The 20,207-nt window shown below is 33.8% G+C and overlaps 1 protein-coding gene across 6 annotated transcripts in view; it reads left to right on the top strand.

Moving 5' to 3' along the window:
* The window catches only part of MPDZ (multiple PDZ domain crumbs cell polarity complex component), a 182,036-nt gene that overhangs the window by 26,044 nt on the left and 135,785 nt on the right, over nt 1-20,207 (top strand). For 5 of the 6 annotated variants that reach the window (XM_008057527.1, XM_008057532.2, XM_008057528.2 and 2 more), the window contains exon 3: nt 1,300-1,466. In XM_008057527.1, the coding sequence (XP_008055718.1) occupies nt 1,300-1,466 (167 nt within the window). Of the gene's footprint in view, nt 1-1,299; nt 1,467-8,213; nt 8,293-20,207 lie in introns of those variants that run through there. The other variant, XM_008057530.2, reaches the window with a different exon arrangement.

Below are 20,207 nucleotides of genomic sequence, written 5' to 3'. Positions count from 1 at the left end.
GGTCTGAGGGACAGTGAACTGGCCCCCTGTTTTAAAAGTTTGAGGACCCCTGATTTAAACCAATATTGTCTAGTCTTTATTCTGTTAGCTACCATTACTAAGTGGCAGGCCTTCTAAGAATTGATATGGAGATTAATGTTTGATTTGTATTCTGAGATATGAGAAATATAACCCAGAGTAAAATGCTCATGTGTATCTATTTGTTCTGAAAATTCTGCATATGAGTAAATATGGTTTGTTTCCTTTTGTGTGTGTGTGTGTGTGTGTGTGTGTGTGTGTGTGTGTGTGTGTGTGTGTGTGTGTAAACTCGTGATCAACATCAATTCATGTTTTAAATATCCCATTTCTGTACAGTTTCAGATTTGGTGCTCTAGGAAGTCTCTGGTCATGATTTCCACATATTTGCTTACTGTGACGTGGCAAATCTATTTTAACATGTATATGCTTGTTACTACAATGAATCTGTTAGGACATATATCTGAACAGTCTCCATTTAAGAACACAAAACAAAACACATTGATTTCTAAGAAAGTGTAATTGTGTCTGCGTACTTATGTGTGTGTTTCAGGGAGATGGGTTTTTTTTTTTTTTTTTTTGAGTTAAGAGTCTCTGTTGCTCAGGCTGGAGTGTAGTGGCACGCTCATGGCACCACAGCCTTGACCTGCTGGGCTCCAGCGATCCTTCCGCCTCAACCTTCCAAGTAGCTGGAACTATAGGCATGTGCCACCATGTTCAGCTGATTTTCTAAGATTTATTGTAGAGACGAGGTCTCCCTATGTTGCTCAGGCTGGTCTCTAATCCCTGAGCTCAGGTAATCCTCTCACCTCTGCCTCCCAAAGTACTGGTATGGTAGGCATGAGCCACCACTCCTGGCTTCAGGGAGATATTTTCAGTTATTAATTGCAATAGAAACTCATGGGTTTAAGTATGCACATGTAAGATGCTAGGACTACTAGGACATACTTATTCGAAGTCTTTGCTTTTGCAACTTTGTGCCTGATTAGTCAAGTGTCTAATGATATTTGAAATCTATTGGTTCGAACCAGCTGTAAATATACTATTGTTAGTTGCTATTTAATTTTAGGGAATGGTTTTTTACAGTATTTAAAAGTACTCAATTTTATACTTTTGTCCTCAAGATAAAAATTGAGTACTTTCTGTACAATTCTTTACTCAAGTACAAAGGATTTTGTGTACTCAGCAAGGAATCGTCTTAGGCTGTCTACAAAATGGAGTCCTCATAGGTTGGCCTTGGAGCCTTTAAATCCTATTGTTGACTAATGCTGCTCTTGGGTGCAGACAAGCATCGAGCCTTGCAGGCAGCTGAGCGCTTACAAGCCAAGCTTCGAGAACGTGGGGACGCAGCGAACGAAGACAAGCTGAGCCTCCTGAAGTCAGTCCTGCAGAGCCCTCTCTTCAGTCAGATCCTGAACCTTCAGACTTCTGTGCAGCAGCTGAAAGACCAGGTAGGATGTCACTCACTCAAGCAGGCGTTCGCGGCGTGGCATAGATCTTGTGAAAGGCTGGCGTTTTTTCTGAAAGGCTGATTTTTCTATGTGTTAATGAATAGCTAATGAAGTCATTTAAACCTCCAAATGAGACATTCAGATTCACGGTGGCTTTTTTCCCTCTAGTTATTTTTGTAATGGTTGTTGCTGTATATTGTAGATGATATGACATTGTGTTGAAAGCTGTGTGGATGCCGGAGAATGAGTTCCTACAGGAGAAGGGGGTGATAAAAATATGTTTTGTGTGGATGGCTGTAGACTTGGTTTCCATCATCACCGAGGCTCATCGTTCATGTGGTCTACTCATTCAGATGCAGACATTCCGCACACTCACAAGATTTCAGATAAGCCTGGATTTGCATGTATAATCATGTGTATGAGGAAGGGAAATCACCTCTATTTTGACAGTAAAAGGAATAATTACATTGTCATCAGTTAGAGGAATTGCAATTCACACTTCTTACAAGAGTGTAAGTAGCAATTGCTTCTGTGACAGCGTCAGATGGTGATAAACATTAGAACTTCTAAATGTAACAGTGTTTTTTCCCTGTAAAAATTATGAGCATTAAAGAGCCCAAGCATTTATATTAAGATTGAAACATATCACAATGACAGAATGAAAGCTGAAGTCAGATGTTCTTTGAACTCACTTAATTTGATCGCCATTTCTCAGGTTAGAAAACATTTTAAAAATGGTTGTTATCCTCACGAGTTTTGAAGCCCTTCTAATTGTGCCTTTAATCCAAGTTAGTTTTCATTCTGATGTTTATAGCATTAAATGAATGATTATAGATGACCTTCTAGCAAATATTCTGCCTTATATGGTTAAAAATAAAACTTGAAGGCTAGTTTCATAATTCAAAGAACAGCTCTAATTAAAAGACCCCAAAAGTGTGCCTACTGTAAAAAACAAATAGTAGTAATAGAGAATGAATTTGTTTAATATTATGTAACTTCTTAATTTAATTATTTTGGAGCGAGAAAGAAGTAAGTCAAGAAGCATCTTCAAAATATATATATATATATTTTATTGTCATAGATTCGGGGTTTACATGTACAGGCTCATTACATGGATATATTGAATAATGGTGAGGTTTGGGCATCTAGTATACCCATCCCTCATCATCCAAATAGTGAACCTTGAACCCAACAGGTAGTTTTTCAAGCCTCAACCCCCTACGTAACCTCCCCCTTTTGCAGTCCCCAGTGTCTGTTATTCCATCTTTATGTTTATGTGTTCCCATTGTTTAACTCCCACTTATAAATGATAACATGCATTATGAGATTTTCTTTTCATCATTTCTCGGCCTTTTGGCTAAGGTCAAGTGTAGATTTTCAGTTTCTGAGTTATTTCACCTAGGATAATGGCCTCTAGCTCCATCCATGTTGCTGCAAAAGACACTATTTCATTCTTTTTATGGCTGTACTCTATGCTGTGTATATGCCATATTTTCTTTATCCAGTGATCTGCTGGTGGACACTTAGGTTGAGTCCATGACTTTGCTATTGTGAATAGTACTGCAATAAACATATGAGTACAGGTGTCTTTTTTAATGTGATGATTTCTTTTCCTTTGAGTAGATACTCAACAGCGGGATTGTTGGGTTGAGTGGTGGTTTGAGTTTTTCCTTCTTTGAAAAAAAGCTCTATACTGCTTTTTTATAGGGATTTTGCTAGTTTGTATTCCTATCAACAGTGTGTAAGTGTTCTGTCTTCTCCATATTGTCACCAACATCTGTTACTTTTTGACTTTTTTAATAATAGTCATTCTGAATGACTATTATTAAAAAATTTAAAAGATAAGATTATTGAAAGATAAGATAATATCTTATTATGGTTTAAATTTGCATTTCTCTGATAATTAGTGATGTTGAGGGTTTTTAAAAAATATGTTTGTTGTCGGCTTATGTTTTTTCTTTTGGGAAATATCTGTTCATTTGCTTTGCCCACTTTTTGATGGGGTTATTTGTTTTTTTCTTGTTGAGTTTATTTGAGTGCCTTGTAGATTCTGGATATTAGTCTTTTGTTGGAGACATGATTTGCAAATATTTTCTTCCATTCTGTAGGCTGTCTTTTTACTTTGTTTATACCAAATTTTAGTTTAATTAATTTCCATTTATATGTTTTTGTTTTTCTTGTATTTGCTTTTGAGATGTTAGTCATAAATTCTCAGCCTAGGCCAATGTCCAGAAGAGTGTTTCCTATATTTTTTTCTAGGAATTTTATAGTTTCAGGTCTTACATTCAAGTATTTAATCCTTCTTGAGTAAATTTTTGTATATGGTGAGAGATAGGGGTGTAGTTTCATTCTTTTGCATATAGCTAGCTAATTTTCTCAACATCATTAATTGAATAAGGTGTTGCTTCCCCATTGTTTATTTTTGACAACTTTTTCCAAGATCAGCTGGTTATTTTTGAGCAGCTTTATTTCTGACTCTCTATTTTATTCCATTGTATGTGTCTATTTTTGTACCAATGCCATACTGTTTTTTTAAAGCCTTGCGGTGTAATAAAACATTTATTGATTTGTTGTTGTTGTTTTTGCCTAGACTTGCTTTGGCTATTTGGGTTCATTTTAAATTCCATATAAATTTAAGGATTGTTTTTGCTAATTCTGCGAAAATGATGTTGGTAACTCGATAGGAATTGCATTGAAAGTGAAAATTGCTTTGGATAGTATGATCATTTTAATTAGGTTGAATCTTCCAGTTCATGAGCATGGGTGTTTTTCCACTTATTTGTGTCATCTTTTATTTCTTTCAGCAGTGTTTTTTAGTTCTTCTTGTAGAGATCTTTCACCTCCTTAGTTAAATGTATTCCTAGATATATTATTTTTGGGTGTTTGACCATTGTAAATGGCATTAAGTTATTGGTTTGATCTCAGCTTGAATGTTATAGAAATGATATTGATTTTTATACATTGATTTTGTGTGATAAAACTTTACTGATGTCATTTATCAAGTCTAGTAGTCTTTTGGAAGAGTCTTTAGGGTTTTTTAGGCGTAAGATCTTGTCATTAGTGAAGGGATACAATTTGACTTGCTTGTTTCCAATTTGGATACCATTTATTTCTTTCTCTTGCCTGATTGCTATGGCTAGGACTTTCAGTACTATGTTGACTAGGAGTGGTGGGAGTGGGTATCCTTGTCTTATTCCAGTTTTAGGGGTAATACTTTCAGCTTTTTTCTCTTCAGTGTGGTGTTGGCTGTGGATTTGTCATGTATGCCTTTTGTTATTTTGAGGTATGTTCCTTTGATACCTAGCTTGTTGAGGGTTTTTTTTTCATGAAAGATGGTGGATTTTGTTGAATGCTTTTTCTGCATCTATTCTAGTATGATCATATGGCTTTCATTTTTCATTCTGTTATATGGTGAATGACATTTACTGATTTGTGTATGTTGAACCATCCTTGCTTCCCTGGAAAAAAAATTCACTTGATCATGATGTATTATCTTTTTGATGTGCTGTTTGATTCATTTTGCTAGTCTTTTGTTGAGGATATTTGCATCTGTGTTCATGAGGGATATTGTCCTATAGTTTTGTTCGTTTTTGTTTTGTCCATCCCTGATTTGAGTATCAGGGTGATACTGGTTTTGTAGAATGAGATAGGGAGGAATCCCTGCACCTCAATTTTTTGAATAGTTTTGGTAAGATTGGTAGCAGCTTTTCTATGTACATCTTGTAAATTTTTTTTTTTTTTTTTGAGTTGGAGTCTCACTCTGTCACCCAGACTGGAGTGCAGTGGCCACTCCCGGCCACTGCAGCCTCAACCTGCTGGGCTCCGGCGATCCTTCTGCCTCAGCCTTCCGAGTAGCCGGAATTACAGGCATGCGCTACCACGCCCGGCCGATTTTTTGATTTATTGTAGAGATGAGGTCTTGCTGCCCAGGCGGGTCTCGAACCCACAGGCTCAGGCAATCCGCTCACCTCAGCCTCCCAAAGGCACAGGATTACAGGCTGAGCCACCGAGCCCAGCTCATCTTGTAAAATTTTTGCATGCTTTTAAACCAGTAGCTATACAAATCTGACCAATGGCTAGCTTACATTTATTATCCTATATGTTTTCAAATGTATGTTATATGAATGACAGATGCAAGTTGCTATCGCCATGTTTTTTACTGTGACTAGAAAATTCGACCCTCTGATTCTCCCCTGCATCATTCTCACATGTTTTAGAAAAGCAAAAGGAATAAATAATTGGAAAGACTGGGTTATTTGCAGTATATTGGAGAACATGATCATATTGTTGCATTAATGACAGATGCTGACATGCCATGATGAATTAAGCCTACAATTTCCCCCCCCCGCAGATCCTTCTCATTACTTCTATTCAATAATGTTTAATTTTTCCAATTTACTTTTTCAGTATTAAGACTGCCCTTAGAAATCAAACTGTTTCCCTTTGGCAAATTAAACACTTGACAGGTGTGTAACTGAGAGGGCAAAAAAGCCATGCCCCGAAGGGATGTGCTATTTAAATATTGTCAAAAATATTAACAGGTCTGAGAGTATAATTGATGCCTCTGTTTAACTCTGCTACATTGTGTATTGTTCTAACCGCCGGTTAAAAGGACGTGTGCTATTAAACCTGAATAATCACTAATAGCTCCAGTTCATTTCCTATTGCATGATTCCTGTTTAAGTAAAGAGGGGGAAAAAAAGAACTGTGACTGTGTGTCAATGATCTGTCAGATGCAAGTTCTCAAGTAGTGTCCTCACTGTCACCTAGTCATCACAGCTAATAACTACAGGGCTTAATGTGTATTCATGACAAAAAATCCAGCTATTGTAGGGGAAATAAACATGTTAGCAGTTTAATAATAGAAACTTGTCAGCCTTGAGGATATTGGATTTGCATTTTTATTCTATGAAGTTTCTCCAGTCCAGTATAGATGGTTGCCACTTTTCTGATTAATTAATTGCCTTGTCTTAAGAATTGACCACTGGCACTAAATTGATCTTTTTACTCTGAGTTATTTGTAGGAAAACTGAATTAAAATGATTAATTTTAGTAGTAAACATGGGCAGTGTTAAGATTATTTTTAAAGCTATGGCAACAGGGATCATACTCTAAGATTGGAGGAATAATGTGGATAACTCAAATTACAAAAGCTGCTTATGTGACAAATAAGTCTTGGTACGTAGGCTATTAAAGAGGACTTAGTCAATGAGCACCAAACTTTTTGGAGTGTGATGTTCTATTGTTTTGCTGTTGGTATTTGTTTAATATTTTCACGTTTTAGTTTATTTGCCTTCTTTCCAAATAGTGTTGGCTATACACAAATCACCTAGATTCATAATGTAAAAAACACACAAAATTAAGGCAGATTTTTCTTTGGAAATTTTATGAGATTTCTTGAAATAACTATCAATGCTGGGTTAACATAGAATTAGTGTTAGAAACTACTGTTCAATACTGGTTAGAGTAACCAGATATTTTTATGAAATTTTAATTCTTGAAATGCAGTCTTCATGATATAAAATTTTTGTTTTATATTTCTGTATCTGCAAATGTTACCATATTACAGTTCAAAAAAGAATTTGAAACAACTTCTAATGGTAAAACATTAAATAATTGATGATTCAAAGGCAAACCGCAATGAAAACCAAATAAAAATATCATGAAACTAGATATACCAAGGACTTTGGGTTATTAAAATGAGTATATTGATTAATTTTAGTTTCCCAGGAGCAAAGGCAAAACAAACAAACAAAAAAACCTCAAACACTGAAGAGTTATGTAATGTTTTATGTGGGACATCCCTCAGTGAACCAATGAGGTAGGGTTTTCTCTTGGATATCATGGAAGCTTATATAAAAGACTTATATTCATTTATTAATATGCCTTTGTTGAACATCTAAAATCAACAAAAATCCAGTGATGATAAGATGGAGGGTATCACTATCTAGACGGGAAAATAGAATAAAGGACAACAAAAGGTTAATGGAAAGGAGGAAGGAATATCTAACTTTGACCAGAGGCAAAACTTCACACTAGAGGCAAATGACATGAAAGATGGGTCTTGAAAAATGAGTAGAGGCTGGGTGTGGTGGCTCAGTTTGTAATCCCTGTACCTTGGGAGGCTGAGGTGAGAGGATTGTCTGAGCCTGGGGGTTTGAGACTAGCCGGAGCGACTTGGTGAGACCTCATCTCTACAATAAATCACCAAAAAAAAAAAAAAAAAAAAAAAAACCCCAAAAAAAAACTCAGCCAGGCATGGTGGTGCATGCCTGTAGTTCTGGCTACTTGGAAGACTGAGGCAGAAGGAATGCCTGAGCCCAGCAGGTCAAGGGTGCAGTGGCCATGAGCATGCCCCTGCACTTCAGTCTTGGCAACAAGAGTGAGACTCCAACTCAAAAAAAAAAAAAAACCAGAAAAGAGAAATGAGTAGAAATTTTCTGCAGAGGTAGGGAATATTATTTCAGGTAGAGGAAGCAGTGATTACAAGAGTATAGAGCAGTTGTTCTCACTTGAGGGTAATATGACATTCTCTTTCCAAGGAATACGTGGGGATGTCTGGAGTCAGTTTTGATCATAACAGGGATTAGGAGAACTGCTATTGGCATGTAATGGGTAGAGTTCAAGGATGCTACTAAACATCCTTGAGTGCACAGAGTATTCCCCTACAACAAAGGTCTGTTGGGCTTATAAAGTCTACATTGCTGAGACTGAGAAACCATGGTACAGAATCACTTACAGACCTATGTTATCCGAGCAATAGATTATTTGAGGAGTATTGATAGGAAAGGAGACTATGAAGCCAGATTGTGAAGAACCTATGAAGGTAAGGTTTTGTTGTTACTGTTATTTATCTTCTTTGTTCTTTTGCATTCATTGTTTTTGGGACATTGTATCCACTTTATCCTCTAACCCTTCTGTTACATACAGTATTTTGGCAATCATTTTATTTGATTCTTCATTTGTACACATTTTTTATTGTGGTAAAAAACACAAAATAAAGGTAACGGTTTTAATGACACTTTGATAAGTAAGATGTTCAATTATAATTGTAACATATATGAATTGCTCTTTAAAGGAATGCTTCTTTTACGTTCTTAATTCTAAGAATACAATGCCACATGCTAATTTAGTAATGGCTTTTCTGCCCAAGGGCATACAAGGTATTGTACACTGTGTGTGTGTGTGTGTGTGTGTGTGTATTCTTTTTTTTTTTAATGCTTTGTCTTAAAACGAAAGCAAATTTTAGAAAACCTAGAGGTATAGGTAAGTCACTGTGTACTTCAGAGTTTCAGTGTCAGATATCTGAGGTTAAGTGGGGTATTAGGTGGAACATACACTATCTATCTTGGGACATACCTAAAGAGTTTTTATTCTGTAGATACAGATTTGTAAGACTGCTAAATCAAATTCATGGCAAGAGTGTTGAGGTATGTTGCTTTTAAGTAGTAGTATCACCAGCTTAGATAATTTCTTACATTTTTATTAGATTGATTAAAAAATGAAAAATTTTGTTAATTGAGCATTTTTATTGCTGTTTTGACTTTGGTCATCAGAAAGATGCTGTTTTGTGTGATTCATGTCTGAAAAAGTCAAAATGCCTGGATTTCCCCAGCTTTCTTTTATTATATAAATGCTAAAAACATAACCCTCTCCCTATAGTTTCTAATCTGAGACTGAAAGGAAGATGATTCATCTGTAGGCTTGCTATCAGTACAGGGAAATGGCTGCTGTCTCCCAAGAATGTCTAGGTTAAATTATGACTTGGTGTTGGTGGTGGGAGTGAGGACAGAAAGAAATAAATATGCCTCGATTCCATTAACAGGAATTATCTAAAAATGGAGTGGAATTCTTCCCGGTTGGTGTTGCTTGTGAAAATGAAGAGGATTTTTCTTACCCCTGAGATGGTTTTACTTTTATAATAGAGCATTGTTGCTACCCAACAGGGAAGCGTCTACTTCTTGAGCCTCTAATGCACATTATCTAGGAGAAGTTAAAAGAGAAGGAGTGATTCTTATGTTTTTACATTTACCATAAAGTTTATTTACTGTAGGAATTTCAAATACTTTATTTTTGGTACAATAACAGCTTTTAAATGTTTGTTCCTTTAACTAAAAGTTTGTAAATATAGAGCCATTGAAGGGACTAAAATTTTTGTTTTACCGTGGGCAAGAAGGCACTGTTCGAGCTTTTTATACAGTGCTGGATTAAAATGCAACACCATCTTGCTATTGGGTATGCATGTGTGTCTAAAACAGCAAATGGTGATAATTGTATGGTATTTTTGTGACAATGTTAAGTGGTCTTTGGAGAAGAAGGAGAAAAAATGTGAAATTTACTGGTTATAACCGAAATGAGTTTTTTTAACCCAAGAATTTAAGAACAATAGGCATTGTTTTACATTTGAAGCTATAGCTACCACGATTACCTTTAAGGAGCACTTATGTGTTTTGGACTTTGCATCTTTTGACTAGTCCGTCAGCTCTTTGAGGTAGGCTTTGTCCCCATTTTGTCCGACGAGGAAATTGGCTCTCAGAGAGGTTACTTAACTTAACCTGGACGACACAATTATTCCTTGGTAGACTTAGGAGGATAAATCAGGTATATCTGACCCTGAAGCCAGTACATTTTTTACTTTTGATTTGCAATGTTTCTGAGATGAAAAAACAAATAAGATGAAAAATAGCATTCCTAAAGAGAAATGCACTTAAGATAAATGTCATCTAACTCAAGTTCATTAAGTTGAAATTTGCCATTACCTATAAATTTTGCCCCCCCAATTTTAATCAGAGTGTCTTTTTAACATAAACCAGATCTTTCATTCTGATTTTATTTATAATTGTGCTAGATTTTAAAGGTAAATTAAGTGACCCAGATAAAGATAATAGTGGAATGGAGAGGCAGTGTGGCAAAATAACATCAATCTTCATGGGTCCATGCCCATATGATTATACTTGTGTGTAAGGTTCTATTTTGTTTTTATTTTCCTCAAGCAGACTGTGAATAGTGAATCAATTTTATTTGTCTTCTGAAATGTGAGACTTATAGGAAAAACACTGTAAAAATGTTAACATGTTGTTTGTTTAGAATTTTGGTTCCTAAATTACTTATTATGTGTCTTGTCATTTCAAATTGATTAACTTAATTTTGGTGCCTCTTTCACTTTGATGCAGAAATTTTCAGCATACCTTGGTAAGAACATTATTTTTGGTCAAGCTACACTTCTTAAGTTTTTTTTCTCTTGGAAGTTTAGCTCAGCAAACACAGAATTGTTGAGATTTAAATAAAGAAAAGACATTCTGTAAATACGCATAAACACACATGCCTAGACCGTGGTATATATTCTGTGTTCCACTTGCCATTTGTTCTTAACAAGCATAAGAAAGAGCTTTAGAATTAATTGTATTTCAGGTTTGTTTGACGTCCAGTTACCACTTTTGGGATACCAACCATAACATATTCATCGTTAAATAACTTGTACCTTATATGAGACTTCACTCAAACTCAGAAAGTAATTGCTTAATAAACGAATGTGTGAGCATTCTTAAATATTCGTAACTGTTGTACATGAATTATCTTTCCTTGTTGGAGTACTAATTTTTTTAACATCAATAAATTAACCAAATTGCTTCAGTTATTTTGGCAAACGTACATTTTCTCTTTTAACTAAATTACAAACGTATATCACACATTATTATCATCATAGCAATTAATATGTATTAAATTCTTACTAAGCACCAGGAACTATTCTGCTTATAGTTACTGGTTGCATCATTACAACAATACTATAAAGTACGTAATATGGTTTTCCTTATCTTACATATAGGGAAATGGGGGCACAGATAGGTCTTAAGTGGTGGAGCTAGTATTTGAACCCAGGCAGACTTACTTGAGAGTCTAGGTGTTAATTGTAGAGCTCTATTGTTTTTCATTTACTGTCTTCTTAAACAGCATAATGAACATAATAACTTAAGGTTTTCCTGGTAATTTGAGGGCTTCTTACAATTGTCTCAGATTGTGGCATTGTAGTCTACTGGTAGACAGATCCAATCCAGATTTGTGTTCTGGTCCTTGTATTTATTAGTAGATGATCTTAAGAGCTTATTCTTATGATGAATATGCATATTTATATCTGTCATCTTCACTGAACCCCCCTTCTTTTAGTTGTAAAATGAAAACTAAAAACATGGACCTCAACATTCTAAAGCATATGCCAGGTGCTTGTCAGCATTCAGTTAATATTAGTTATCCTTCTTGTTGCTTCTCCTTGTTGAAATTTGATATTCTAAGGCAGCAATTCTCAAAGATTTTGGTCTCATGACCAATTTACACTCATAAAAATTATTCAGGACTGCAAAGAACTTTTGCTTTATATCATTTTATCTATCAATATATGTTAGAAATTAACATTTAGAAGTATTTTAAATATTTATTTGTTCATTTAAAAATGGACGATAAACCCACTATACATTTAAAAATTAGTGAGGAGAGTGGTATTCTTTGATGTTTTTCATGTTTTTAAAGCATAGTTTAATACAAGAAAACTAGATTCTCATCTGCTTCTGCATTTACTCTGTTTGGATTTGTTGTTTTAGCTGATATATATGAAGGAATCTACCCTCACATAGATATGTAAGCTGAGAAAGGAAGGAGTATAGCTTTTTCAGATAATTGTGGGTATCCTTCTTGGATAGTGCACCAAAATTTGTCATAGTTTCCTAAAGGTTAGATGCCACGTGAAATCTGAAACCAAATCAATACTTATTTTGTACTTTATTACAGTAAAATCTATTGTCTATCTTGTGTTTTGATTTCTTTTCCAACCTTAATTTATATCAATCACATTGGCCATTTGGAAAACTTGAACAATTGAAAAGCCATATTTCACATTTATATTATATAATATCAAATATGGTTGCTTTCTAACATCAGTTGCAATCTAATCATCAAAATCTTTAAATTATAAAATGGTATCAAGATTAAGGTGACAGAAACAAGGGTTCCAAAATTCTAATTTTTATTTGAAAGTTTAAATTTTATTATGGGCAACAGTTGCAGTTAGTTGTTTTCCTGGAAGTGACAGGCTTACTTTATTTTTGTGAAAATGTCTCTGTTGCAACCACAGTTTGATTTTCAGTCCAATATGATCTTCATGAAAAAAATGGCTAGTTTAGCTTGCAACTCAAATTAGTGCTTTCCTCCAGGACAACCATTGTATTTAGTCTGTCAGAAGCAGTTTTCATTTACTTACTTTTAGAAACACAGAACATTAAAAAGACATGCACTCTATGGTCAAGATTTGGTAAAATTATCAATTTTTACTATTTCATCAAGAACTCTTAAAAAGTGATTTAAGATTGAAGAAAAGGAGAAATAGACCATTATTCTTGTTGAGAGGAACTTCAAGAAAATAATTTATAGTCTTTTTTTGTCAGCCAACCACAGATACTTCCCTGATCCTATAATAATAAAAAATAGACTATCCAAAAAATGATCAGATGAGTTTGAAAAATAACCCATCATTTTTGAAGTTAGAATCTCAATGGAAACTCAGGGGATAGATAAACAATCCTCTTACATTTTAATTTACTGTAGGAGTTAACTTTTTAAAAACTGCAAGCACTTTTTTTTATAACAATAGTGAAAAGAGTTTAAAAAAAAACTGTGACTGTTTTTGCTTCAAGTTACTTTCCAATGTTTATCCAGGTGTTATATTTTATGACATTTGAGGGAAAAGTCTGAAAGTGATTTCTAAAGATTTTAGTGACACTTAAGCCTTTTTAAAAAAATTAGTGTATAAAATGCTCATGAAGTATTCTGCACTATGTTGCCTGAGCCCAACATTTTAGTAGAGTATGCCTTGTGGATTGATTTTAATAGGTAACTTTTATTATGTACTTTCAAGAATGAATAAAATTTTCATAGATGCGAATTTGAGTGAAAACTAAAACATTATAAAATAACGTAACTTGCTAACAGGTCTTTCACTCAAGGAGACAGCATCGTATAAAAGCACCCAGTCTATAGTTTTGTATTAGATCTTATCATTTAATGGGCTATGACAGTTAACATTGATAGTCCATGTACACTTTCCCAAATATAAAAAAAGAGGAGTGTCAAAGAGTCTTACATGCTCTATTTCCTTCTTTAGGTTTTAAGTGTTTCTTGCCTTCCATCTTGAATTTAACAGTTGATAGTTTATCCTCTTTAGCTCCAGGGAAATTTAAAACAAATATGCCACTAAAACTCTGGACTTATACCTACATAGAGGCAGAAAATTTACATTTTTATTGCTCCAAAGGACTCCTTAAACATTCTAGGGTTAATAGATTATTTTTCAAACTGAATATCCTTATCTTTTAAATTTATCAGCCAATGGTAGTCAAAGGCGACTTTGAGAATAGTTACAAATTGTATTGTATTCTCTCAACCTCTGCCTGTTTTGCTATTTGAAAATTCATGGCTATGTAAAGGAAGGTGTCCTATCTCAGTAGTTGAGTGAACTAATCAGTCTGATGGAGTAATTTGTAGGATACCTAACATATTGCTAGATATGGAAAGTGTTTTGTCACTGAAATTACTGTCCCCATTACCTAGTGCCCATTGTCTTAGACATTTTAGATGCTCAATAAATATTTGAATAAATGAAAGGATGTTCTCACAGAAAATGTAAAATTAGCCTTATATGTTTATTCCCTTCGAAATATTGTTTTCACTTTTTCATAACTTATTGTACCATCTTGTATCTCATTTAATTCAGGAGCTATGAGCTACTTTATGTCCAAAATAGTTTTGTCACATTACACTAATCCCCTTTGAACATGCAACTCAATTTCTTTAACTAGCTTTAAAAATAAGAATCATTAAATCAAAGTGCCACCATCAATTACTGTGCAAAGGTTTGCCTGTTCAATAATGCATCAGAGCTATGCTCTAATCAGTATTTCACAGAAAGATTTACGGAGGAGGAGGCCTCCCTAGGTTCCAAACTTGAAATGGAGTCCCATTATGTATAAAAAAAAATTTCCTGTGATTGCTACCATTTTAGGTCTTGTACTGCATTGAAAACTCTCAGCACCCTATCCATCTTTGCATTTCATATTTGGGATCAATTTCAGACAGTGTTTTACAACATTTTTTCTAAATTCACAAGAAAATAAGAATGTTTTATGATCTACAGGAAAGAAAGACAAGACAAGTTGTGGGAGCTTAAAAAAAAAAAGTCTGCATTTCTAAAAGGTGCTAACAATATGACTTTATCAATTTGTTTAAACTTTACCAAAACTAGGGTTGCAAAAGCATTGATCATTTTTCTTGCTAACTTATATTTTAGCTTTTAAATGATAGTAATATAACATTCACCAAATATACATAAGCATTTGTATCATTTTATTCTTATTGTTATACCGTGCATTCAGAGACTGTCAAAATATCAGGACCACAAAACAGGTTTTGATAAGCTACAGAAGAGAATGCTTTAGAAAATTAAGTTTGATTTAAGCAGTTATTTTTATAGATAGTTATATAAGTACCTCTGGAAAGATTCATGCTAATCATTAAAATAGAGCTCATAATATTAACTTTCTTTTCAGTCAACAACCCAGAAGGGATAGATAAGACATAAAAAATCAATAGTTCAATATTTTGTTGCAGTTGTATTTAAATGAATGTCTGTACATATTTGAAAAATATTCCATTGAGTTAAAATTAAGTACATCATAATATTTATAGAGTCAAAATATTGAATAGATTGATCTCTTCAAGTATTTTTGGATTGGCATTAATTTTATAGGATAGATTTTATTATTGAAAAAATATATAATCATTTTAAAAGTTTAAAATCTCATAATTACATCAGCCTTGTACCAATGTAGGTCAAAATACCTTAGTGTAGACATATAACATAATGATTTTCTTTTATGATTTGGTATGCTATTAAACGATTAAAAATTTTGAAAATTCATAGTCTTTGAGGAAAAAAATGTAAATGCACTACAGAGGTTAAAACGTGTTTGCTGAGGTTTCATCTTTCCTTGAGCACTTGTTAAAGGATTCATTCTAGGAATGGGAATTAGCCAGTTGAATCCATATGAAGTCTATGGAGGATCAGGCATCACAGTAATAGACTAAAGTTCATCTTCAAATAGCTATTATTTCTTATAATTTTCTTCATTTTGAGGTGAATGCTGCTTAAAACCTTTATATTCAGAGTTGCAGGCAGAGAAGATTTAGCTTAAAATATAGAGGCTGTCGCTACCACTTGCTTCCTTTAAGAATAGTGTGTTTTTATGTCATTCATTGGAATACCTCAGGCTCTGTGCACTGATACTTTGTCCTAGTCTGCAAATTTTAATACATTGAGAAAGGACATATAGTAAGGGGAAAAAATTGTGTAGCTCACAGATTTTTTTTAATAAAATAAATATACATATGTATTCCCACCTGAACCAAGATACAGAAAATTTTCAGAGTTCCATAGTACGCTCTTGTGCCACCCTCAGTCAGTCCTAACCCTTTCCCCAAAGGTGTCACTATTTTGACTTTTATCCCATAGATGACTGTTTGAATTTTATGTAAATGCAGTCTGAGTATATTCGCTTTGTGCCTGACTTCTTTGTCCATACTTTCCATCTATGAGATTCATTCATGTTGTATGTAGCTATAGTTTTTTCATTTCTCATTATATGAATATACTAGAATGTATCTGTTCTCTCTTCTGTTGATTGCAGTTTTTGGCTATTATAATAAATCTGCTGTGAAGATTCTAGTATTTATCTTTTGATATTCTTGAGTATGTGTTTCTTTTGGATGTTTACTTAGGAGTGAAATGTCTGCATCCTACGATGTATATGCAGCTTTTGTGGATTCTATCACACTGTTTTCCAAGGTATTTATAGGTCTAAAACTCTTCTCTCACAATATATAGTGTATGAAAGTTCTTGTTCCACATTATTTCCTGCACAGTACTGCCAGTTTAAAATTTATTCTTTCCAACTGTAGCCACTCTGAGGTATGTTGTAGTATCATATTATTGTTTTAATTTTGTATTTTCCTAATAACTGATGATGCTTATTGGTCATTCGGATATCTTCCTTGGTGAATTTCTTGTTTTAATTTCGTACCCATTTTTCTATTGATGTCAGTATTTTTCTTGGTGGTTTACATGAGTTCTTTATATATTCTGAATACACTTTTTCTTAGTTGAATATTTGTACTGCAACTATTTTCTCCAACTTTATAGTTTGCCATTTTACTTCCTTAATTGTATCTCTTTTTTTTTTTTTTTTTTTTTGAGTTGGAGTCTCACTCTGTTGCCCAGACTGGAGTGCAGTGGCCGCTCCCGGCCACCACAGCCTCGACCTGCTGGGCTCTGGCGATCCTTCCGCCTCAGCCTTCCGCCTCAGCCTTCCGAGTAGCCGGAATTACAGGCGCACACTACCACGCCCAGCTGATTTTTTTATTTATTGTAGAGATGAGGTCTCGCTGCCCAGGTGGGTCTCGAACCCGTGGGCTCAGGCAATCCACCCACCTCAGCCTCCCAAAGGCACGGGATTACAGGCTGAGCCACCGAGCCCGGCTAATTGTATCTTTTAATGACCAGATTTTTAAAAAAAATTTAAACTCAAGTTTCTGAAATACTTTCTTTATGGGTATTGCTTTTTTTGGCTTTACTTAAAAATCTTTGGTTTCCTCTACAAAGCTTTATTAAATTTTACCTTCTAAATTTTGAAGATGGTGTGAGGTATGAATAAAGTATTTATATGCATGTGTGTTTATAATTTTCCATTTGACTATCCATTTGACCCAGAATCATTTAATGAAAAGATCTTTCTTGCTTACACAGGCACCTTGTTGTAATGTGAGTCTGTTTCTAAACCCCATATTGTGTTCCAATTTTTAAAAATTACCGTATTTTAAATAGATTTTACTTTTACAAATTTTAGTTTCTAATTGTTTTTGCTAGGAAATATGGTTGATTTTTTTAAACATTGATTTTATATCCACCAACCTTACTAAATGTACTTACTAGTGTTAATAGTTTATTTGTAGATTTGCTTGGGTTTTCAGCGTTCACAGTTATGTGGTCTCCAAATAATTGTATTTTTGTTTCTTCAGTTTCAGTTTTTTATGTCTTTTATTTTTCTCCTTGCCTTATAGCACTACCTAAAACCTTGAGTCTAACAGTAAATAGAAGTGGTGAGAGTGTGGATTTTTTTCACTATTTTTTCTGATTCTGTGTCTATCCCGTGTTCTGTTTATTTGGTGAATTAAACTGAACAATTTTTAAGTGGTAGTCCAATCTTGCATTTCCAGAATGCACACCTTGGCCGTAATCGTTTTCCTCTTTAAGGATCTGTGAATTTAGTGTGTTAAGATTCTTGTTTTGATTTTTTTATTATTATCTGTGTATATGGTCTATAGCTTTTGTATAGACTATAAACATGTATAGAGTTGACAATCAAGGTTATGCTGGCCTCAAACAAAAGTAGAGAATAGTTTTCTCTTTTTCTTGTCATTAAAATTGGGAAAAATTTTGGACTAATTTACTAGTGAAACTATCTAGACCTGTTCTTGTTTATTTCATTTTTGGGATGGTGATGGGGGAGACTTTTTAATAGCAGACTAAGTTTTATTTAAAGATATGAAAATGTTGAAATTTTGGTAAATTTGTTTTCCAAGAAATTTGTTTATTTTGCATATTTGAAAACTATTTTTGGCATATGGTTGTTCATCACATGACTGTAGAGTCTAATTATGTTCTTTTTTCATTTTTGACACTGAAAATTTATGTTTATTGTATTTTCTTTCTTTGATCAATATTGCTAGAGGATTATCAGTTTAATTAATCTGTGTGCTTCTCAAAGAAGAACGTTTGATTCCATTTAATTTCTTACTTTGATTATTTTTTGCTCTAATATATGTTATTTTCTTCTTTTCTGAGTTTTACTGTTTTATTGTTTTGGTGTTGATGCTCATGGATAAGCAATCTTTTTTTCTCTAATATAGCTATTTAAGTTTATAAATATCTTTCTGAGCATTTCTTTAGCTACATCCCACAATTTTGGTATGTCATATCTTCATTATCATTCAGTTCAAGGTTTGTTTCAATTTTTAATTATTTTTTTACTAACATTTATTTAGAAATGTATTGCTCAATTGACCAACATTTTTGAGGTTTTTTGGGTTATTTTTCTGTTGTTGAATTCTCAGTTCCACTGTAATCAGAGAACATCATCTGTATAAGATCAGTTCTTTGAGATTTGTTTAGGATTTTAAAAATAGACCTATAGTCTATTTAGATACATAGTTCTTATGTTCTTGAATAGAGTGTGTATTCAGCAGTTGTAGAGTGCAGTCTATAAATGTCAATTAGATCAACTTTATTTAGAATATTGTTCAGATCTTCTGTGTCTTCATTAATTTCTTTTCCTGTTGCTCTGTCAGTTACAGAAGAGGTATGTATTTATTTCTAGTTATGGTTGTGGATTTGTCTGTTTCTCATTTGGTGTTCTGAGTCATTTTGCCCTACCTGATTTGAGGTGATGTTTTTAGAACACAGAGATCGTTTCATCTTACTCCTGAATTGATTCTTTACGAGTTGTTTCTCTTTGTCTCTAGTAATGGTTCTCACCTTAAAATACACTTGTCTGATGTTAGTCCTGCTGCACCAGGTTTCTTTTGGTTAATTCACGCAAGTGTACTTTTTAAAAAAATCTTTTTACTTTTACTTATTTCTTCATTTTCATTTTTGGTAAGCAGAATGTGTTTCTTGTTTGTTATCTAGTATGATAACTTTGGTTTTTTACTTTGAGTATTTAACCCTTTTATGTTTAAGTAATCATTGATAAAGTTCGGTTTGCGTTTACCATCTTTTTGTTTTCTTTCTGGCTTACTCATTTTTTGGTTTACTTTTGTATCAAATATTTTCCTTCATTGTATCCATTTGCATGTTGTTTATACTTTAGTTTATTATTCTTTAGCAGTTACCCTAAATATTATAGCATATATCCTTGAATTATTTGATTCAATACGTAAAGAAATTTTTTATTTTGAAATACTTATAGATTCAAAGGAAACTTAAAATATAGATGCCATATATACTTCACCAGGTTTCTCCTGTTGGTAATGTCTTAGCAATTATAATAAAATATCAAAACCAGGAAGCTGACATTGGCACAACCAACCTGTATACATTATTTCAGTTTGTGTTAATTTTGTATAGACAGATATCTATCACCATAATCAAGATATGATCTCTTTCATCACCATAAAGTTCTCTTTTATTTTACTCCTTTGTAGTTATATTCAATCCCCTTCCCACATCCGTAACCCCTGGCAGACTTTAACTTCTTTTGCATCTTTATTATTATGTCATTTTAAGAATGTTGTAAAAATAGACTCATAATGTACGTGACCTTTTGAGAGTGACATTTTTCATTCAACATAATACTCTTGAGATCCATCCAAACTGTTTATTAATAGTTTTCTTCTTCTTCTTCTTCTTTTTTTTTTTTTTGAGTTGGAGTCTCATTCTGTCGCCCAGGCTGGAGTGCAGCAGGATGCTACCAGCCACTGTAGCCTCGACCGACTGGGCTCACGTGACCCTTCTGCCTCAGCCTTCCAAGTAGCTGGAACTACAAGCATGCACCACCATGCCCGGCTAATTTTCTGATTTATTGTAGATTTTTTTTTTTTTTGAGTTGGAGTCTCACTCTGTCGCTCAGACTGGAGTGCAGTGGC

The sequence above is a fragment of the Carlito syrichta genome, unplaced genomic scaffold (assembly GCF_000164805.1).
Source record: "Carlito syrichta isolate Samal-C Ts95f unplaced genomic scaffold, Tarsius_syrichta-2.0.1 Scaffold303045, whole genome shotgun sequence".
NCBI lineage: Eukaryota > Metazoa > Chordata > Mammalia > Primates > Tarsiidae > Carlito > Carlito syrichta.
Note: the sequence above shows the minus strand (reverse complement) of the source record. Positions and strands in the feature narration are given on the sequence as shown.